Raw genomic sequence first — 24,717 nt, forward strand, 5'->3', positions numbered from 1 at the left:
ATGTACCCGAACTTGCAGTTTCCGAGAAGTCCTATATCGTATCAGATGACGTTTCTTTACCAACCAATTTGTAGAATGAGTTAAATTATTTATTTAGGAAGAGGCTTATACAGTTAGTTTGTTGATACATCATAAATTATTAACTAGTCCTTCATTTTATTTTGTCATTAAAAAAAATATTCTCGGTTGGTTATGAAACTTAAATTTAGTTTCTAGTAAACAATAATCTTCCTTCCGTGCTTGTACGACAAACTGAAGTTAATGAACCTTTCGATGTGGACTGATAATTTATATATAAAATGCGCAATTAAGTTGTATGTAATTGCATACGTATTACCTGGTAGGAGATGAATTCCTTGTACAAACAGTAATTCTGTTTGTACGATGACCAGAATTATTTTGTTAAATATTACAGAATCATCAATATATTTTCTAACAAGTTGAAAGGCGAATTTCATAAATTTAAAAGAAAAGAATGTTTAGAAATTGATGTTACTATCTAATGACCTTCAAACGATATGGATTGGTAGGTAAAGAAATAAACGGAAACAACTAAAAACAGTTCTTTATTAAATTAATATTAATAGAATACAAAAATATCATAATGAAATCATCATTTTGTTCGAATTTGTTCCAACTGCCACGGACGGATTGCATTGTAGTTCAAGTTGATTGAGAATAAATAGATCAACTTTTTCTAGGAAGAGTTAACTGACCCTTCTGCGGTTTACTAAAAGTGCCTTGAGAGGTCCCACTGGTGGGATGGAAAGATTAATAGTATCTTCCCTAAGAGTGCACCACATTTTCATATATTAAGGAATATTAAAATTAATAAAATATTATATCACATTTCTTTGAATAAAATGAAAAGTTCTGAAATCATTATTAATTATATTAACAAAAACATAAAATAAAAAATAACAGTATTTTTGAGTGATATTAATTTTGAATTAAACGATAAATTCGATGAGTGTTCTTCCCACTCATGATCTTCTTGACACTGTAATATTCTTGTGAACAGTCATAAGAGCCAATCCTTCCAATCTATGTCTGTTCTTGCTTAAATGGAACTAAATTTTCAAACATTTCAACAATAGACAACAACCTTGTTTGCCCCACAGTAAAGGGTCGGACAGTACTCCATATCAAAAAGTGTTTATAAGATTAATGCAATATCATATTGATATATTTGTAGGAATCACTATCATGTTGTTCATTTGATTATTGCCTCTCTTTCCCCCAGATATTCAGCATAGGATTAATTCCACGATGTTCTTTTCCTAATGTAATTGCACGTGTCCATCTTTATTTGTTTATTTTTTTTTAATTTATTTTAGTTTTCAACTTTATCAAAAGACTAACTGTGTAATAATGGTTAATAGCTTGGGATAGATTCTTGTGAAAATAAATGCAAATCCAACAAGTATACAAATCAGAAGAAATATGTGGTCAGCAATTCAAAGTGGTCCAAATAATAACGTTACCTTTGGATTACCTTCAAATTGAATTTTAAATGAATAACTTTCAAATATGCACGTTTTAAATTTTTTATGTAAATTATTATCATCAAATGATTCAGAAATTGTTTTTACTATTTTATGTCAGCAAATACAGAATTTATTTACAACGTTGTCAAACGAGCTGTAATATATGCAACGATGCCAACCTGGTTCTAGTTTTTTTTATTTAACTTCTTCTACATGATAATGCTATTTATTGCAATTAATATGAATTTAGATAATTTTCATATTACAAGGGTTGTTTGTAAACATTTTACTTTTACTACTACGATATAATTCAAATTTTTAAACATCATTTTCATCAATAAACTATGCATTATTTCTATCTTAAATATATTGACGTGTTTAAAAGCATCACTGACTAGCCGTGTCAGCATTTAGGCTGAAATACGAGTTTTTTGTAATCGATACGTTTGTTGACCGTTTTTATATGTACTGTTTAGTTTTTCGTTTATGTGTATGTTTTGCTAACGACAAGAATGACGCTTTGTCCTTGTTTAAAGAGGTCTAAAAAGTGTATCGTATTTTTACTAGAGTCAGTCGGTTATTTACTTTTCTTGTAAACGTTGGAGTTACCAGTTTTAATTAAAGTATTCAGTTTTCACGAGTTTATTATTTACTTCACCTGATCCACTTAAAAATTTTACAACAAAATATATATTTCAAGGTTCGCACCTCATTTATAAATATATGGAAAAAATAACTAGAATGTTTAGCGGTTTACGGTCAATAGATTTTTATCAGAACAACAATAGACCGCACATATATCTTTAGTGATTTTTGAACACCATTTACTTCAGTTTTTTTTGACGAAAAACCGAGCTTAAAATTTATATTAATACATTGTAAATCGAATTTTCTTTTTTATTGTTTATTTACCCTTATAGTTACAGTTTGCTGAAGATAAAAGGTGAAGTTGGCATACTATAATACTATACTACAGAGGTCGGCATAAGTCAGGTAACGTTCTCGAAAAAAAATCGGCAGGTATCCATGCTGAAGGTCTCGTGGATTTGTACTTTTTTGGGGGTCACGTGTAGGGCCAAAGTTATCTGGAAATGCTCGAAGATTTACGTGGATAATTGGACAGCGATCCAACACTCGTCAACATCCATCATTTCATGCAGGATGGAGCTTCGTCGCACTACGCGTTATGTGTGCGGGATGTTCATTTTGGATAATGGATAAACAGACGAGGATTCGTTGAGTGGCTTGCACGGTCATGTGACCTGACACCCTGTTTTTCTCTCTGTAGTGCCTTCTCAAGGACCGCGATTTTGCGAAGGGACCACCCGCCCTTACCGACTTCCGAACTGCAATTAAAGAAGAATTTGAACCTCTTAGCATGCCTCGCCGTTGAGAAACGTTGCCGTAAATGGGTATCAATTTGAACATTTACAGTAATCCTTTTTCGAATCCCTTTTGTAATTTCTTTTAATAAATTCATTTTGAAGCTGCATTTTTCTCTCTTAAAATGCATATTTGTTGTATTATACCGATTTCTGTATAAACGGATATGTGTTAGTAAACATCTATTATAGAAGAGTGTGTGACGACTTATTGTTATTGCTTTCAGTCAGATAATTTAAGTTAAACGTATTAGCTAAAAACTATATATTTATTGTGAAACAATATGTTTGGTAAAAAAAGAAAACTGTCTCGTGTACAGTTAACTCCGACTAGTAAACGTTGATCTAATTTCAATCCTTTTATCATTTTTCGATGACTATTACTTTTGACTAGAATAACGCATATAATGTAAATACAAATCATTCGTTAATTAAATTTTGACTTCTTCTCTACTTCCTTCTTCTTTATTTAATACGCTGTGTTTAATTCCATAAAAGAAGTAGACGACGCAACCTAAAACAAATATGACAAGAGTAACCCATTTTATTTGGGATTGTGTAATATTCTTAACATTCTATTACATAAACTACGTTTATATACGGTAATGAGAAAAAAAATTATGGAATATGGGATGTAAACTGTTTAATTGGTTTCCCGCTCCATTTTTTGACTTGTTATATAGAGAGGAAGGAGAACCGTCTTGTACAGGGGATTAGTTGAAAAATTGTATTGTATATTAATAGTTTCTTTGAAATAATTATGACTTTCAAAAAAGAATTTAATTTAATTTTCTACTTTAATAGTTTGCGGCGCTCTTTTCAAAATTCTTCCACTTGCTACTATAACGCCCCCTTAATTTGCTTCCTTTCAACAGACACTTTTCGATACACCGAGATGGTTTTCCTTACCTCTGCCCTCCGTAACTTGTTAGAACTTGTTAATACCTATGTAACAAATTAGTACAAACAACAAAGAAAATATTTTACGACAACGAAATAAATCGGACGGAATTTTGTGAAATTATGATGGAAAATCATAAAGAAAACATTTTCGATATTATCTGTCCACCGTAAGATATTGATCTCAAGAAAGTAAACCTGTACGGACTCAATATTTTCAAAAAACTAAAGATTGGATGAGATAAATATACTCCTTTTGGATTGATAGGAATTTAATGAAAAATATGTGAAACTTCTACAAAAGAAAATTTTTGCAATGATTCTGTCACTTCCTGTCGCGATCTGAAAATTAATTTTGCTTAATTAGCATATATTTGTTACTCCTATATGGACAGTTGGTACGTGAAAAAACATCCCTAAGTTACTGTGCCGACAATATTCATTTTCTCTCTCGTTCGAGACACTTTATCTATTCTGCGCATGCTTGAGAATGCGCAGAACCGAGCTGAAACCTGAGAGGATAGAGAAATCGTTGCCAATATGTCTTCCTTAGTCGCAACAGCTTCCACTGTCCATATAGAAGTATTACATATATGTCAATTAGGTCAAAATAAAAAGAAAATGAGGAATACAATTATTTGATATCTCGTTTGGTTTTCGAGATATCGATACTTAAAGTCACAACCAAACGTTAGTTTGAGATTCGCTTTATAGAACATATGGCGTTTAATATTTCGTTCAGAGGAAGATTTTATCGCATTAAATTCAACACGAGACTTATATAGCCCCTGATAAATATTACATAATGCATCTAAATGTTTTCGATTTTAGGTCTCTTCTGTTTTAAAATTAGTTTTTTTAGTAATTTTTGGTTATCAAAATATTTTGATAAAGACTTAAAAAAAAATCAAAACGTCAAATTTTATCTTTCAAAAATTATTCGTTTGAACTCAAACGTAATGTAGCATGATATCTATCAATTGAGCCATAAAACTTTTATTTTTGCAAATTTATTATAAAGACGCCAGGGTCCAATTAGAATTAAAAAAAAAACATAACCTAAGTTTGCATTTGACGTTTGACGCTAAAGGAGACTTTAATCTGCTAAAGTGAAACATTTCCGACTTTATCTTAAAGTTCAAATGGCAATTATGAAACGCCCGATTTAATTTAATCGTAACTTTAAATTAAATGTGTTATGAAACCGACAAATAATTACAAATAATAGTTATACATAATATAATAAATCATTTCCTTGTATACCACTTGGAATTATTCAAGTCTTATTCCTTTCCACTCTAACACGCCGACGCCGTTAAATCTGCGCTCTGTGACAGGGCCGGAGCGAGCGAAAGAGTTCATAAATTAAAATTCGTAACAATTACAAATGCAAAGTTTTATTATCTGTCGTTAACCACACCATTTTTTAAAATTATTTTCTAAAACACTTACCTATTCCAATCCAGCCCAGAAATCCCATCCACGTAAACAAACTTAACTGCATCATCAAATATAAGTTAAATAATATGCTAAGGCATGGTATTAAGGGTACTAATGGAACCTAAAAAAATGATAAAAATATATTTATAATAGTACAATAGTTTTAAATTTGAATGTTACAATTATAACCCTTGAAAAATGTATTAGTTTCATGTGGATGATGCAGAAATACATTTATTATTATTGTTATTACTATAACGGACTTCTAATAGTTGTTTTATTACAAAATTTGTACTGGTGACCATTATTTGAATCAAAATTTCAAATATAAACACCCCTTAAGAGTTTTTGAAAAAATGCACACAAATGTCAAAAACCTACCCACTTCCCAACAAATCCTAACAGCCTTGTACGCTGACGACACTTGTTTTGTAGCATCGGAGAAACATCCCGATCACGCACTCAAAATCATCCAAACACATTTAAGCAACAAAATTTCACCATATTTTCAGAACAATAAATTATCTATAAACGCCTCAAAAACAGAGTATTTGTTATTTAGACGTATAGCTAGGAAAAGCAGCTCATTGCAATCGCAGCTAGATATTAACGGACAAAATATCCTGCCAAGCAGTACCCTAAAATACCTAGGGTACAAACCATCGTAAATTGCAACTCTCACAAACAAATACGAATTATAATCAACGTCAGCCATGTTACCTTCTCGAAAACTGAAAACACGATCGATTTCTGACACCGTACTTTTCAGCGTCTTTTCAGGGATATTTCAGCCGAAATATTCTGGGTGTCACAGCTACATTCCAGGGACAGAGTTATTGTATCTACATCAAACTTTTGGATAATGTCCCGTTGCAAGGAACCACAACATTGCATCCAGACATACACATGATATCTATGGATTGCCAGCATATTGGCCAACGTATTTATATGTTAATCTATTAGATGAAATGTAACTAGGAATTAGAACAGAAAATAAAGACATTTCTTAATAATAATAGATAAAGTAATTTTTAACTTCAGTCAAAGCTACACTAATGACAGATGACAAAATATGAATAAGTACCGGAAAATCCATACATTAACGAAGTACGACGAGAGGTATTGTCATGACTATTTCCTTTTCGTTTTTGACAATTTTTTTTTGACCAATGACAATCCGGCGTCATTCTTAATATATGTGCAGCGTACGCGCCCGCTCCATTTGGCAACCACCAATTTCTACGATTGTCATTGTAAAAAGTTATATCTTTTTGTGTTAAATAGTCTAAAGGTAAAATTATTACTCCCAGAATTGTGGGATTCATCACATGTAAAATTAGATTCTTAAACATTGCTCAAGTATTAAACTTTAGTACCTAATAATGTTTTCACATTTTTGAAAAATATTTGTTGTATTAATTACTTTTCCTCTCGTGATACTCGTATGTTCAAAGTTTTTCATTTTACACTACTATTTATAGTTCTTTATTTTTTTGTATTCTTTCGAAAATAATTAGTATTAAGACGATTAAATATTTGATTCATAATGTCATTGATAATTTTGGTTTCAGGTCTAGTTGCTAATCATAGGATATCTTTTATTTTCATTTGTTACAAGTTTGAAATAAAAGTAACTCTTTGAAATATAATAAAAACAAACAAAGCTTACCTTGAACGATATCTTTGCTTCGGATTCTGGTTGCCTATATATTACCAACATTATTATAATCATTAGTAATAGAGCCGCTGAACAAGTTATGTACTGCATGTTTTTAGAAGAGAAGAACGAATCATTGATTATTATTATGCAGAATACCGCACTTATAATAGCTAAAAAAATATTTTATTAAAAAAAAATCACAGAAAATACTCACATAAGTATAGTCTTTGTAAAGTCAATGTAAAGAGACATTTTTAATACTATTGACGTAATTGCCGGCCAAAAGCGTCCATTTACTATTTATAAATATAAAACTTTTTACTTGCTTTTTAAAGTTTTCACATTGACTTTATATATACTAAATCTACTCTCTTTACGACCTTATGAAACTGTACATTTTTCACGTTATATTTCTGTCTGTATGACATAATTTTCACAATGATTGTTTGTTTCTGTGAATTTTGTAGATACCAATGTTCCAATAAACTCCTTCAATATATACAAGGTGTCCCAAAACGATGCATTTATTTCAAAAGTAAGTGAGAAGCGTTCCTTAAATTTTTATTTGCCATCATGTCGTATACGGAAGAGCAACGCTAGTTTTGCGTGCACGCGTATTTCGAAAATAATCGATCACTTATTCGAGTTCGACGGTTGTATCGGTTACATTATCGACTGCGCAACATTACGAAAACTCCAAGCAATCCAACAATTTCAGCTTGTTTCCAGACATTCAATACTACTGGAATCGGTATTGGCGAAATTCATCACGGCCGTCCAAGGACAGCTAAACATTCATTCAGTAGCAGATTCTATAAGCCGACAGCCTGAGTCTCAACTGGGATTATCAAGAGTAACAATTCACCGCATAATGCGATCTGATTTACACCTAAATGTCTATAAAATTCAGATTGTCGAAGCTCTACATGAAAATGATTACGTTATAAGTTTGAATTTTGTGAATGTAATGTCAGAGAAATTTAACAATGTTAACAACATTTTCTTCAGCTATGAGGCACATTTTTATGGATACGTAAATCACCAAAATTGTTGTTTTTGGCGATAAAAGAATCCACAGACCTTAGAAAAACGTTGCATTGCCTAAAAGTCACCGTGTGGGTCGCTATGTCTGGAAATGCATTATTGGGACCTACATTTATGAACATAACAGAGGACATTCAGTGATTGTAACTTCTGCACGCTATGTCGACATGACACGCAATTTTTTCGGGCCTCAACTGCAACAATGTGAGCTTTATAACTGGCTGACATGGTTCCAACAGAATGGGGCCACATCGCGTACCACTAACAACTCTTTAGCTGCATTGCACGAGTTATTCCCAGAAAATGTGATATCACGAAGAGGTGATATTTAATGCCCACCTCGGAACCCCGACTTAACCCCATCGGATTTTTATTTGTGGGGTTATCTTAAGAGCGTGGTCTACGAGAATAAAATCACGAAATTTTACAGATTTAAGAAACAATATTGAAAAAAAGATCAGGAGTATTCCTGGACCACTTCTTTAAAAAGTTTTTGTAAATGAACGCAAACGGTTTGAGAAGTGCAGTCAACTTGATGGCCGTCATTTAAACAATGTCGTGTTTAAAAATTAAATTTTATTTCTTATCTTTCAATTCATACCAATACATATAAAAATAAGTATAATGTATTTTTATCCAATTAAAGTAGTTGAAGAAAATTAAGGACAAAGTTATCGAAACTTGGAGTTTGGAAGATTAAATAGTAAAGTATCGTGATTTTTTATTGACAGCGCTATTACTGATGAAAATGTCGAGATTGGCAGAACCATCGATTAAATTAGAGGTTGTGGAAGCTGCTAAGACGTGTTTACTTCTTCCTTGTATGGTAATAAAATGCAAAATTTATTTAAAAAGCACAAAAGTCCATGCACACGCTTATTTGGCACATAAAATTTTATCCATAAGGTTAGAGAAATTTGTTATTTCTGCGATTAAAAGCGAAGTTGCCAAATGTATATTTTGATTAAATTTTCAATTTTTTACTATTAATATATTTGCAGGAAATAAAATGGGCAACTGTCTAACCTTTAAAAAAAGGTGCCACTAGAAATACCGGTTCAATATATATGATTTGTGTTGTTGTGAAATCATTTTTTGTAAACTAGAATATCAATATTAGATGCTAAGAATCGATTTTTCACCAGCAGTCTTTTCTCATAACTTTCATTAATTCAAAAAACATCGTACAAAAATTTGCAGGAAAAGAAGAAGAACTAACTACGAAATGAATGGTTATAGATACCCATCAAAAACAAGATACATAAAATCTCAATGAGTACGAAGTTTAGGTTAGGTTAGAACCGAATTGGAGTGCAAGTACAGGATCGCAAAGAAGAAGAATTGCAAAATCAGTTGAAGACCAATAAGTCTTTGACTTTTTTTAATAAATAAGATAATGGTAATGGGTAATGATCCGTAACATTGTGAATGGAAAGTGACTTTTCCTAATTGATGGTTCCAAAAGTTATGTTCTTATTATATAAACACTAAGTTGAAATTTCTGGAAACGTTGGTGATTTTCATTCTGAATATACTATTTACACCACCACTACACCAACACTCACAATTACACCGTCTGACGCGCGTTTCGATAACCAAATTATCGTCTTCAGAGACTGAAGGTAAACTGTCAATCCCTGATGACGATAAATTGGTTATCGAAACACAGCTCAGACATTGTAATTATGCTGGTGTAGAGGTAGCTAAACAGCGTATACAATATACCACCACTATACACCGTCTGACGCGCGTTTCGATAACCAAGTTATCGTCTTCAGAGACTAAAGGTAAGTTTACCTGGTGTTAACAGTGTATTGAGTATAAACACTGCATAAATTTAATTTAAAAGGCCGTATGATGATTAGCCATATTACCCTAAAATATCCATAATATAAAATAATTACTTACTAAAGAACATCGCACTTATATTTACAACAATCGATGTGGTTTTTGTAGGAACTTTACTTTTACTAATATTAAATAGGCTTTCCAGATAATGCTGCTTACTGTGTATGTAAAAATCTTGCCCTGATGCCACTTCTATTACAGTTTGCTTATTTTCATATCTGAAATATTTAAAAAATGTATTTAACTTCAATATATTTAATAATATACATATCGTAAATGTTATATGGCGTTTAAAACCCATAAAGTACATACCTTAAGACTATGACGGAGGCAGCTACTACAATATAAGAAAAAAATGCTCCAATCGTCATAAGATCCATTAATGCTTCTAGTTTTAAGAATGCAGCAAGTATACCTGTTTTATGAAAAAATGTATATATGTATAGTATATAGCATCAATAATCACCTGATTCGATAAAATAGAAGAATTTTATCTAGTCATTTGGCTAAAGCATAGTTTAGGTGCACATTAATGAAGAAGTATACAAAAAGGAGGTTTCAAATATGAAAGAAATCCAACTAAAATAGATTCATTCATAAATTTAAAAAAGAGCGATCTGTTATGAAACGCATGATGTTTTATATTGGCAACAATGTTTCACTATAACCTTGATTTGACGTCTTTGTCTTTCATTTATATTAAAAATCGATAATTCTCGTTTGAAACTCGTAAGGCTTCTCTTGGCAATGACGCTAAAATAATAAACTGCGTTTTATAACTTACCTGCGATACTCCCTGATAAAACCGTGGATACCAGAGGAGTTTTGGTAGTGGGATGAACTTTGGCTAAGAATTTAAAAATCAATCCATCTTCAGCCATAGCGTAGAATATTCTTGGAACAAAATACATAGAACCAAAAACACTGGAAGACAACGCAAAAACTGCTCCTGCGGTTACAATCCATTTCACTTCTACCCAACCAAATTGATCAAAGACATAAGTAAAGGGTGCTTCTTCACTCTAAAGGTACATAATTAACACAAATGATTTAAAAGTTGTGATCTATAAATTCTCGTTCTATTGTACCTTCTAACATAGATATAATATTACTATCATATTTAAAGTTTTCATGAATGCGATTTTAAAGTTCGATTGATAACCTTTATTAAATTATTCTTAGAACAGTACTCACAAACAGTGACGGCATTGAACACAAATATAATATTACAACAATTTGTTATGTATATTATAAATGTGTAGGCGTCTCTGTTTAATAGACATTTTATATTTTGGCGAATACGTTATTTTTTTTCTCCCGTAATAGAATTTAACTGCGGAGGGACGGTAATATATTTGTATTTAAATAATAGAGTTAACACACCTTGCTGTAACAACATATTGAAGAATCTGCGAAGAAACCTGCAAGGATATTTCGGTTAACAAAACTAGACAGAATCGTACTGGTTCATATCGTAAAGCTCACTTTAATGTGGCAACCATAGAAGCTATTTTGAATGTAGAATATGTTGGTTGTTAGTTTTGTGTTTTTCTGGAAATTTTTAATAATTTTTTGTATGCTTCTGAGAAACTCAGCAGTTTTGGGAAACTGACGCTCTTTGAAAAATCAAAATATTCTTATATGTAACAATAATGTAAAATAATACCGCATATTACTATCAGTTAATGTGTGACAGTGGGGAACAAGAAAAACTGATTAGACGATAAATCGAATGAATACGAGCAATGAGACATTAATTCGATGTTTTTCTCAAACAAATATCCAGTTGTTTATGAGAACTGGTATTGGGAATACATCTTTCCCATACCTAAATGGTTATGTGAAATCGTTGTATTGCAATATCCCAAGAGACTGTCTGTAAGTCATATGCTAATGTTCTTTAATCCAGTTTGGTCCAGCATCGATGTTTCTCGGAATGACAATTGATTATAGCCGATCTTCTTGACATTCATCACTGCAAACCGATTGTAAACAGTCTTTTCTGATAGTGCTTCATTACCAAAAGTTGCACACAAAGCGATTATATGCATTGTTGTTGAATGAATCCTTTTTTGAAATCATGAAAAATCATCTAACGTAAGCCTTCACGGGTGATTTCCATTTTTGCACAAACTTTCGTCTTCTATTAACATTTTAGTCAATTTCTCAATGGCCTCTAGTTTCGCAATAACAAACGTCAATGTTAACAAACACAGTGATGACACGCCACTTATTGTTCGATTGTAAAAACTTGAAAGGCGATCCTCGCAGGATACTTTCAATATATTTGAAATTGTATTTTACGTCTAATTTATATTATTCAAAGTTGATTAAAATCTGTACAATATTTCGAAATCGACTGCTAAAAAAATCAAATCAATTAAATTTCTTACGGAAAACGTCATTTTAATAATTGTGAATTGTATTCTAAATACGACAGAAGTTAAAACGGAAAAACCTAGAGAAAATCACTTATAAATCTTTCCATGGAATCTAGCACTTGCTATGTAATATTTATGTAGCTTTTCTTCGGTTTTCCTAACTGCTTTTCATGAGTATTGAGTATGAGTATTGACACTAATCAATCTCTTAGATTTATGTAATGAAAGGAGATGTTATCAGAATCATGGCATAGTAATGTCTATGTCTGAAGGTTACATCCCTCGTAGAAATTACATTAACTGCGGAAAGTCGGATATGAATTTAATTTTTTGAAACAAAACTTTTTTTTTATAATAAATATATTTACCTAACCTGTAGATAATATGGCCAGGCCAATGTTAGAACTGTTGAGATGGTGAAGTAAACCACAAATACTAAAAATAAAGTGATCAGAATAGCGAGTGGTATATCCCTTTTTGGATTTTTAGCTTCCTCGCTGCATCCCGCAGAAGCGTCGAAGCCAGTGAAACCATAGAAACAATTCGGAGTTCCAGCTATTACACCACTTATACCATAAGGAAAGAAACCACCACTACCTGCTTTTTCTTTATACTTTGGTGCTATTTGGTCGACTGCAATTTTCCAATTTTTGATATCCGCTGAAGTTAAAATAATCATTCTTTGAAACTATTTTCAAATCATATAATAATATAGTTTGCTTACCTTTGATTGTGCATGCCACTATGACTGTCAAGATGGTGAACAAGTTTAAAGCGGTACAAACATTATTGAATATTGACGATTCTTTCATTCCAACGGATAAAAGTACTGAAAAAGTAATCATTTATGAATACGTGACCTTGTGTGTATAATTTGTTCACTGATACTTTTGTATATTTATTTATTTTTATTTGCTTAATGAAATGTGCTCGTTCAATTAATATTAAAATTTGAAAATCGCCAACGCACCTCTACACCGCTAGGTATTGGCACAGAAAATATGAAAATTACGTAATAAATCACATAGAAGACTATTACAAAACTGTCGTAATAAATAAATTATATTTTGTGATAAAGGTTGGTAGCCTTAAACTTTAAGGGAATCCAACTTAACTCTAAGGCTTAAAGTTAAGCTCATTAGTGATTCTCCACGAGGGAAGGCGAGTGCGAGAGTGTAGACAGTCCGTTAATGTCTTCTCGCTTTTCCTCTCTGCCGCTCCGCTAGTCCGCTTTTCGGACGAGAGTCAAAGTGAATCAAGCGTGGGATATAGAGGATTGATTAAAGAATAAATCGAGAGTGTGAATGGCAAGCACTCCTGCCGGCTTCGCTCGCCAAGACTTGTGTCGCGAATATATGGGAGGCGCCCCGCGAGACTGGATTGGTTATAAGATTTTTGTGGTAAAATTATTATCTGTAATTGGTGATGGTGAGGATGTGCTCGACGAACACACACTTTTGTCAAACAAGACGACTCTCTTGAGACATCAAATAATCGTGAGTAAGTTTGGTATGCTAAAAATATTGTCACAGCTCCTATTCAAAGAATTCCGTTAAAGGTAAGAAGTGTACGAAAGATGATACCTTTTTATAATAAGAATCGTAAAGCTCCTTAAAATAGCCATTAACTGACGACATTCTTCTTCATTGTTGGGAAATCTTCGACCATCGAGCCATTTTTTCAAGTCTGGTAACAGAAAATAGTCCGAGGGGGCCAAATCTGACGAATAGGGTGCGGAGATAGTAATTTAAACTAAAATTCATTATTTTGGCCATTGCAATAACGGATGAGTGAGCTGGTGCGTTTTTTCGCTCAAATGTTGCCATACGTTGATAGTTTTTCCTTTTTCGGAATAGTCAATTAAAATTATCCCATGCTCATACCAAAAAACCGACGCCATGACCTTGCCTGCAGATGGAATGGTCTTTGCCTTCTTTGGAGCCGGTTCTCGCTTTTCAGCTCATTGTTTTGATTGTTCCGTTGTGAGAAAACGCGACATCCATTTTGCGCACAGCTTCCTCATGTCCAAATTTTTAGTTATGCCGCACTTTTTAATGCCTACTTTAATCTACCCAATATTTTTCTATTGATAACTAAGGAGCGGTGTTACCATGAAGCGAATTTCGTTCAGTTTTTACATTGGTTGGGTTAATGCCTTTCAAATAAAAGTATTGTATTGACCAATTTTTTCCATGTTTACGAATTTTAATACAGTGGTATTTTTCAAGCAACTTCCGCCATTTCTAGGTCAGGGCAGGTACTTCTGGTATCGTCCTCGGAGTGTAGTACTGAGGCTCCGTAGATTACGCCTAGTTTGAGACCCAGTTGGACTAGGACTTCTGGAGGATTGTTAGAGCGTAGAGATCTGCAGTTTCGTTTCCAGTTATTGTACGATGGAAACAAGATTAGAGAGCCTAGTATGTTTTGTACTATTAGATGGTCAGTGACAAGTGAATACATATGGCGATATTTTGGGTGTTAGATAATACATCAGAGATTATATAGAAAATGTGATAATAATATAAGCGACTCGCAATTTGGATTTAGACAGGGGTTAGGTACAAGAGAGGCAATAGTCGCAACACAGGTCCTTGTACAGAACTGCTATGACCAAAGAAAAAATGTTTCTCTATGCTTCATAGACTACGAAAAAGCTTTCGATAAAGTTCAACATCACAAACTTATGCAGCTCCTTAAAAAATTGGATTTGGACGAAAAGGACATTCGTTGTATCGAAAATCTATACTGGCACCAAAAAGCGCAAGTCAGTAAATCATGGTCTAACTGAGCAAATTCGAATTCGAAGAGGAGTACGTCAAGGTTGTATATTGTCGCCGCTCCTGTTTAATATATACTCTGAAGCCACCTTTGGAGAGTTACTTGAAGATAAAAACATTGGGATCAAAGTCAATGGAGTCTGGGTCAACAACATACGTTACGCCGATGACACAGTACTGATTACAGATAATATAGATGACCTACAACAACTAATTAATATAGTAGGCGGACATAGCCAAAACATGGGATTAAACATCAACATCAAAAAAACTAAATTCATGATTATCACTAGGGAAGCGAATACGTTTAGAAAATCTAGAGTAACATATAATGGAAAACCTATAGAACGGGTAGAAAAATTTAAATATCTAGGAACATGGCTCTATGAAGAATGGTCGTCGGACGGTGAAATAAAATGCCGAATTGAACAAGCTCGAAGTACATTCATAAAATTCAAAAATGTATTTACATGTACCGACTTTGATCTTGATCTTAGACTGAGACTTGTGCGGTGCTACGTTTGGTCAGTGCTTCTTTACGGGATGGAGGGTTGGACCCTTAAGGTAAAACACATCAACAAATTAGAGGCATTCGAAATGTGGGTATATCGTAGAATCCTGAAGATACCATGGACTGCCAAAGTGAGGAATGAGGATATTCTCAGGCGTATCAATAAAGACCGTGAACTCTTTAACATCGTGAAGAAACGAAAGATTGCATATCTTGGCCATACAATGCGAGGCCATAAATATCAATTCCTTCATCTGATGGTCGAGGGCAAGATTGAAGGTAAGAGAGGATTGGGACGGAAGATGATGTCATGGTTGCGGAACGTGAGGCAGTGGACGGGTATATAAGATATTCAGACATTGATCCATACCGCTAGAGATAGAGAAGCCATGAAAAATGTGGTCGCGAAAATCCATTAATGGATAAGCATTAAAAGAAGAAAGAAGATATATATTTGAAATCAGGAAAATAGTGTAAAAATCGCCACAGTATAAACTACACGTCGAAGGTAAGTGGAAGGAACTTATGAGTTTGTGGTGACTGCGCAATCGTTAGCGAATTAAGTTTGAAGGCATTAATATAAAAAACTAATTCTAAAGATTTTTTGGAAACATTACTAGTAATGATTTTTTGAGTAGTTGTGTAGTTAACTTAAACTACAATCCCGAAATTTTACGTCATAAATTATAATTGATCATGAAGTTTTTGATTTATTACTTATTCTACTAATAATAATGACAATAATATTCACCTACCTGTGAGTAACATGATTATTCCAAGCGCCAAAAAATCGGGTGAAGAGACCAAATATGGAAGATCCATTGGAAACCAATATCTTAAAGTTGTTGATATTTTTCTATCTACCAAAGTATCTAAATAACTGCTCATTCCACTTGCCACACTAGAAGCACCTAAAAAAATATATATGATATTTAAATCTGAAATAATAAGAGTTGTAAGTACCTATTACACACGAATTTGTTTGTACCTCATTAACGGTGATGAAAGGTTCACTATAATTATAGTACCACACAGTTTATCAGAAAATGAAAACTTTTGTAATTGTCTGCGTTATTCGTAATGCGTTGTATTTTGCATTTATAAGAGAGTAATTCAAATAGTCTTCGTCCTCAGGACAACGTACCTACTTACATGGTCATTACCAGGGGTATTATTCACGAATTGCATTTCGAATTGGTTGACCACCCACCGCATTCACCAGATCGGACCCCAGCTAGTTTTTCCTGTTTTCTAACCTTAAAGTTTCACTTGCAGGAGAAATTTCCATCAGAAGTGAACGTAACCGCATACGTTTCAAAGAGGAAGATCGCAATTATTATTTGAAAGGGTTAAAAGGGTCATAACATTGCTGGACAAAGTAAATAAACTTATTGTTATTACAATTTGGCGATAAATTGATTTTGAAAAATGGACCTGTCAACTAGACTTAAAATCTCTTACAAATGTCAGTTTTATGTTTTCATTTTTGGAATAAAACCAATTTTTGGAATATTTTATAATTTAAAGTTCTATCGGGTTAGAAAAAACTACTGTTATATACGTATATTCATTACAGGTAATATATTCAGAGATTTTACCTAATACTGCTCCTAAGAGTAGATTCCATCCTACAATAAATGCTACCAATTCACCAACTCCGGCGTAACAATAGGCATATGCATAACCTGTCCGAGGAACTCTTGCAGCAAACTCAGCATAGCATAAACCTGAAAATATTTGTAATTCAACCGTTTATAGATCGATTGAGGGTGTTGAAATATCCGTTAAGCTGAATTGAGATCTTTCAGATTTCTCTGAAGCTTCATTACTTTGATTTATCTTGAATTAAGTTCATTCAAAAGAGGATAAAACACAAAATTTTTATTCTTAAGAAATAATTTCAGTCTACTTATTCATATTCGGAAGGGATGGATATTTTGAAATACTCTTTATAGAGAATTTAGAGCTGGTAAATTTGTTTTTGTTGGCGGAAAGTATAGATTTATAAAAATGATATGAACGCCAAGAACAAATTTGTCTGTTACATTTAGATGGGTTTAATTAATTTATAAAAGAGTTCTTTGTCAAAATATTAAATTTCTGTTATCACCGATTTCGATATCTATTCAAACAATTTTATAAACAAATACCATTTTTATTATGTACAATAAGAGAAATTCCCTTATCGGCGTAAAACTATTGAACTAAACAATTTCATGCCTCGTTCGTGATAAAAGTAAATCTATTCAAGGCGATAATTTTTTGTCTCCCACAAGGTTTATTCAAAATAAATTCCTGAAAGTTTAAATGAATTAATCGATATTTATAAAATCACTAACCTCCAAATAATGATATAATAGCTGCTATTAAAAATGAAATGGATACTGCAGGACCTGCATAAAGTTTCGCTACTGATCCTGCAAGAATGTAGACTCCTAAACCCAACGTAGATCCAGCTCCTAACAATACAAGATCAAGTAAATAAAGCACTCTTGCTAGATTTGTTTTTGGTTCTTCCGCGTCTAGTTTTTTCTTTCGAGTTATTGCTGTCAACAACTTTGAAACCATCTAAAAAAAGAGACGATAGGTAATAATTAGTTTAGATAAGGAAATACCAAAATTAGGATCATAGATGCACATAAGCAAGAATTTCTGGAACCGTTAATAGGTTCTTCACAATGAATTGTTCAAGCTATCATTACACCAATACTCACAAATTTTGATAGTTAAGATAAACTTAGGTCTCTGAACAAGATAAAAACTGGTTGATTTAGGTTAAATACACACGGAGAAACTGAAGTCATTAATTAGTTGCCAACAGATTAGTGACATGTCTCTGCACACACAGCATACAGTTCATTTGAACAAAGTTACAGGAGCTAATCTACATCCCCTTTTCAATATTAACTGTAGATAAAAATTACCTTACGTCGGACCAAACAATCCAGTCCAAACTTCTTCCGCAAATGTACAAACTATTTGTTCATCTCACTCAATACAGAAGAGAGCAATTCGACTTATAGAGTTGACCAGAAACTTGGAAAGCTTAGAGCAAAGAAGACCTGACCTGCTTTACCGATACCACCACGGTAGATGCTCTTCGCATCTGTTCAACATAATCCCACCAAGAGCAGTATTTGCAAGACCTACTTGATAGACAGACGTGGCTCATCAACACCAATTTCACCTGCCGTGACCCAGAATGTCAATTTATTCTTTTGGAGAAGTGCGAAGTGCAATTTATGGAGACTCCTTCCTTTGGAGGAGTACAAGCCTGTGGAATCAGCCACCAAGGCACATCTTTACCGAACACTACAACCAAGTTGAATATCAATATCCACAGGCAGGCACCATTCGAATTATTCGAGTATAAAAAAGTTTAATCCCTTGTGCTTGCATTTTTACATAAGAGAGAGAGAGAGAGAGAGAGAGAGAGAGAGAGAGAGAGAGAGAGAGAGAGAGAGAGAGAGAGAGAGAGAGAGAGATTCGTTGGTCTAAGTTTGGTAGGATAAGGAGCATGTTTGTAAGGAATGTGGTTTGTTTGAGTAGGCCCTGATATAGGAATAGCTCCTCTGCAGGGCTGGGGTTGTGATGATTTCGTTAGGTTATGTTTGCCTAACTATTCCTAATGGGATATTTTGGCCGAATGAAAATGAAGTGAAGCTTGTATTTTTGAGGGGTTTTATTACGGTGAAGCTGCGGCTGTATTATTCCCCATCGTCGGCCATTTGGAGAACCGGTTCACCATGTTGCAGGGAAACCGCAAAAAACCTGCAACACCGACGATCGCTTTTTTATATAAAAAAATAACAAATATAGTTCCAAGAAACTCGTGTTGTCGTGATCAGTTTGAAAACAAAAAACCTTCGTCCATTGAAACCTTTGTGGAGAGGGTGATTCAAGTTGCCAGCGAATCAATAAGTCGAGTTTCTTTAAACAGGTTGCCAACACGTTGCCGATTGGTTGGCTACAGGTGTGTAGTTTCCCCCCATTCAAATACAAATTCATCATTCATCCGTGTGTAAGCGGCTTTAGTTTAAATTTTTTAAATAAATTGGCTTAATTGGAAATTGTTTCTGTCTCACTTCCAAGAATTTTGTACCTGGTATTATTTATAAAGTAAATTTCAATGAACTCGTTAAATTTATAAAAAGAGTAATTTTTTAAAGCAATTGTTACAAAAAATTGAACAAGAAATTTATAAATATAAATTTTGATGGGTACTATAATACGATATACTGTTAAACACGTTAAAATTAGTTGTTTCAATTCGATAGAATACGAGGGAGGATCGAAAATAACCAATATTATTTTTGAAAAAAGATTTAATTCAAATTTTTCCTAAAACAACTTTATCTTCTCCAAAAAATTCTTCAATACAACAAATACATTTGTTCCACTGGTACTTTTATTGTTCGAAACATTTTTGGTACTCATTTGTAGAATAATCACCCTTTCACTAACTTCTGATCGTTGAAAGTTGATACATGATGGAGTGGAGAGCTGAGCTTCTTCGTTCCTCAGAAGGGTTAAAATAATTCAATTGATCTAGTGGTACTTTATCATAAATTAGGTACTGCTAGTTCGAAGGATACAGTATTGATGCCTTGTGATATCGGTTACCCGGCTAGGAAACCGGTGGAGAAGTTGTATTAAAATCCTCAACATCTGCGCGAAGAGATCTTCATGATTTCGTAAATAGGGACGGATTGGATGACTGGATTCATTTTTGGAAGGTTGTAGTAGTTATGTTTTAGTTTTTGCGGGTATAGTTCTAGAAAAGAGGGGGGACCAAGATAAGGCAAGCATGGATGACGTTATGTCACAACGAGATTACAAAGCAAAGTAATTACATTATTTAATCTGGGTTGTTTTTTATTCGAAAGGTTAAGGTTCATCTGGACATTTATAGTTGAATGAGAACCCATGTATTCCTGAGAATTTTCTATCATATATATTACCCGACTGGCGTTCATTCATATTGCAAATCTGTCGTTTCCTTAATACTTTTGGGAAGATGTATTTTCATTGTTTATTCATCATAGTGATCATATATTGAATATTTTCAATTTCCTTTGACCTTTTAGACTTTGATTTGAAGTGCATTAAATATGAACCAAAGCCAAATACCACTTAGAATATCGTATCAAATGCCTAACAGATATCAGTTTTGTCTATTATAGATATTCAAAATATATGAAAATAAAGATAATGAAATGAAAAATGCTGAAGTAACGAGATTATTTGCAATATTCATTAATGCTTCTTGGATTATTTATAAAAAGTACCGGGCTATTCATATTAAACGCTTATTTTGTTACAAAAATATTTAATAAATTTTTTATAGTTGCCCGAAATCAACTAATTTTTTAATAATAATTTGACGAAATGAAATATAAACAGGGTAGATAACGCATTGTATACAATTTCACTCTTTCTAATGAGAAAGTTTCTATTTTTTGCTACTGATCTTCAACATATCATATGTCGATCTTTATTTCTTATTTTGAGAAATTCTGTCCTACATATTTTAATAAAAATATGAAATTCAATGATTATCAAAAAATCTCAACAGTTAATTATTAATTTTTTACTTGTCTGATTTTGTTGTCAGATTCCACACGAAAATTTTGTCGAAATCTAATTATCATTCACAGTACCAGGGCCCCTGCCGCTAGAGGCCGTGGGCGCAGTCCTAGTTCTCGGCTCCTCGATGATGTACAATCATTATTATTAGTTAAATTGTTATCACTATCATTGAGTTAAAGTTTAGGGTCATCAGATTCCCTATGAATAAGTTTACTGAATCTAATAATGGATAATAATAGCTCTCAATATTGAAGCATCACACTTAAAAAAAACTCAATATACCTAGATAAAGATGGGTGCATAGTCTTGGTCCTGTATTCAACACCGGATATGAAAAAATATTAAGAAAAATAATATTTTTCTTACAATTATGATTGTTTTCGTTCTTGCAACCTTTCTGTCATGGTAGAAGTAGGGAGCGGGTCATATGTGAGTCCGACAAGAACCGCCCGCGCTAAGCCTAGAGACTCGGCTAGGACCGAACCTTTTAAGTATAAACCAAAAAGAAGCAGCATGATTTAAGCAGTTTTTTGTTTCGTTACTTAAAGTTGGTAAGGATGGTTATGGACACAGAGACCATTGCGTCTTCTGATACGCCCGTCGTGGTCCACTTAAAATTACCAATGACCGATGTTTTTCCAAAGTTAATTAGGTACTTTAGCTTGAACCTTTTCCTGTCACTAGGCAAAATTTAAGTGCTTGAATCTCGCACGTGTGACAAATTACGTCTTATAAGACCATGTTCAGCTAGAAGTCCAGTTATCAGTCGTATCTTCTATCTAGTGCTTCTATCCATTTCTGCTGAGCTTATCTTGGGAATAGTCTACTCAAATATGTAAGAGCTACACTTTTAGCAGTGAAAAACATCCTTCTTATACCCTAGACTATTAGACTCCATCCACTTTTTAAGCTACTAGCATCTACTTTTCGTAAACTTTGACGATTTCCCTATCACAGGAGCGACAACTTCCGGCTCTTTTGGTGCTAAATTCCAGCTCTTTAGCTACATACGAAAAAATTAATAAAATATTATCAAAATCCTATTTTCAGTCAGTCATTCTTGGAAGGCGCGGTCGTTAAATTCTACTCTCTCGTCAAGATCAAGCCATTTAAAATTTATGTCGGATTTCTACAAATGACATTGCTAAGTCTGAAAACCAAAGAATTGTGAAATGGCCTCAAGAGCAAGTTGAAAGTTCAGAAATTTATTGAGGCCCTCGTATTCGGCGTTTGGAATGCTACAGTAAGGTGAATAAATTGATATATAGCGTGCTAAGGATCTTTGGACCTTCTCCTGCATGAATATTATAAAAAGTAAAACCAGAATTCAACTAACAAATACAAATCTAGAGTCGTGATTGGAAACTTAAAAGTCGTTATCCAGATTTAATTAAATTTTCAAGACATGCGAAGCCAATGCTCCATTGATTTATTTTTATATGAAAAACTATTTAATCTTATTTGTAACCGTTTGTTTTGAATCAAATAGAAAAAGGGAAATAATATAAAATGTTTAATCGTTCTTTAAAAACTGGAACTTTTTGTCAATTGGCTATTTCGTTTCAAAAGGTTTAAGGCTTTAAAGTATAATCCCAATCCCAAACCCCACTTAACCACTCAGCTTTTCTGCGATATCACTGTAACCTGACAATTTGTTTATTAGTCTAATAGTCGACTATAGGAAATAATTCAGCCCTTCTGCTTTACTTAATCTCATTTAACTAAATTTTCAGCGAGACATTTTTCATTCATACCTCCGAAAATATTTATATATTAAGACTATTCCAAATAAAACCAAATTCCGTATTAAATAATCTTCAATTAAATAATACAACTCTCTTTGAGTGGTAAATTGGAGTCGAAACCAATTTATATCTATTAGTTATTAAAGAGTGTTTGATAAAAACGCAATTCAATTATCTCTATACGAGGATGGTCTCAGAAGTACCTGCTCCAACAAAGAAAACACAAAAAATTTGGAAAAATATATTTATTTTTCAACGTAATCTCCTTTTAGCTGTATAATAAATTCGATACTCTTTTTATAATAAGAATCGTCAAGCTCCTCAAAATAGCCATTAACTGTCTACATCACCACTTCATTGTTGAAAAATCTTTGACCATCGAGCCATGTTTTGCAAGTCTTCTAGCAGATAATAATCCAAGGTAGGTAAATCTGGCGAATAGGGTGCATGAGGTAGCAAATCAAAGTTTAATTCATTACTTTAGGCAATTACAATAACGGATGTGTGAGCTATCTCATTCGCATTCAAAAAAATCGACACCATGAACTTGCCAGTAGATAGATCGGTCTTTGCATTCTTACGAACCGGTTCTCCTTTTTCAGTCCACTATTTTGATTGTTATTTTGTTTCGGGTGTGAATGATGGACCCACGTTTCATCTAACGGGCCGCCAAAAATTCGGCTTTATTTCTGTGAAACAATGCCAAATACTCCAGGAAACGTTGTTTTTGTCCCATTGTGAGAAAACGCGACTTCCATCTTGCGTACAGCTATCTGAGGTTCAAATTTTTAGTTGTACCGCACTTTTTAAAATGCCTGCTATGTCTGATACCTCGCGCAATTTCAGTCGACGTTCATCAAGTACCACTTTTTTTCAACATTTTTGGAGTTGCCAACTCATTTGATTCACTGAAAACGTTTACTATTGATGTCTGCCAAACAAATACTAAATTACGTGGCGTTTTCAAACTTGAAACATATGATGTATAGATTGTGCACTTTTTAATACAGTGGTACTTGCAAAGCAACTACCGTCATCTCTAGGTCGTTCTGGGACCATCCTCGTACACAAATATGAACTTATATATTTTACAATTACTGTAAAACGCTGTGCTATCTTTTAGGAAAACTTTTTGTATTTTTTCGATTTTTAATGAATGGTTTTAGAAAAAATATATCAAAATTTTTCTGAAAAAGTAGTAAAACTTTCTAAATATCTCCTAAACTATAAAACTGGTAAAACTTTTTTAGAAACATAATTTAGATTATTTTATTCCCGATCGTTATGTCTTTTTGTTGATTCAATCGAAGAGCTAGTTTTTGAGTTATTGCAAATTTAGTATATAATAATGGTGAACCAGATTCAGTCCAAAAAAGCCAATAACAAACATTAACGCAGAGTACCATATGTAAAATAAATATTGAGATCACAAAATTTGTGTCAATAATTATTAATCACTTAAATACATATTTTCGTGTTTAGTTAATTAATTTTATTATAAACGAGATTATCATATTCGATAGTATGTTTTTCTAGTTTGAATATTTTTTTTCTTACTGACTCAAATTAACAAATAGAATAAATGTTTATTAAAATATAGAACAATAATATAATTATAATAAATGAATTGCAAACTAAGATGACGTACCTTGCTTAATGTTATAATTTGCTTAACAAATCACCATTCTCTCAATAATAAACTAACAAGTACCGAGCACCAACCAACCTCACGTTCTGTGTAATGCCCGCTGATATACCGTTCTACGGAACAAGTTTTGATTATGTTATATTTATTGGTCAGTGCTGTACACTGCAAAAATGGAGAGTATTGACAGTATGCAAATGCATGGCTATCCGTTTGAATGCCATTGAAACTATAAATTTTTAATTCAAAAATATAAAACAAACTCATAATAATATCTTGTTACAACATACTTGATTGATATAATACGT

The 24,717-nt window shown here is 33.0% G+C and overlaps 1 protein-coding gene across 1 annotated transcript; it reads right to left on the bottom strand.

The window, feature by feature from the left end:
• Nucleotides 1–551: 551 nt before the first annotated feature.
• Nucleotides 552–24,717, bottom strand: LOC130450736 (high affinity cationic amino acid transporter 1-like). Its single transcript, XM_056789338.1, has 12 exons — nucleotides 24,413–24,717; nucleotides 17,770–17,998; nucleotides 17,029–17,157; nucleotides 16,186–16,341; nucleotides 12,867–12,971; nucleotides 12,516–12,802; nucleotides 10,546–10,783; nucleotides 10,074–10,176; nucleotides 9,822–9,979; nucleotides 6,879–7,039; nucleotides 5,222–5,330; nucleotides 552–3,383 (listed from the first exon to the last, which is right to left on the bottom strand). Exons 2-12 carry the CDS (start codon nucleotides 17,996–17,998, stop codon nucleotides 3,301–3,303), a joined length of 1,758 nt encoding a protein of 585 aa, XP_056645316.1. The 5' UTR covers nucleotides 24,413–24,717; the 3' UTR covers nucleotides 552–3,300.

This window comes from Diorhabda sublineata, chromosome 1 (assembly GCF_026230105.1).
Source record: "Diorhabda sublineata isolate icDioSubl1.1 chromosome 1, icDioSubl1.1, whole genome shotgun sequence".
Lineage (NCBI taxonomy): Eukaryota > Metazoa > Arthropoda > Insecta > Coleoptera > Chrysomelidae > Diorhabda > Diorhabda sublineata.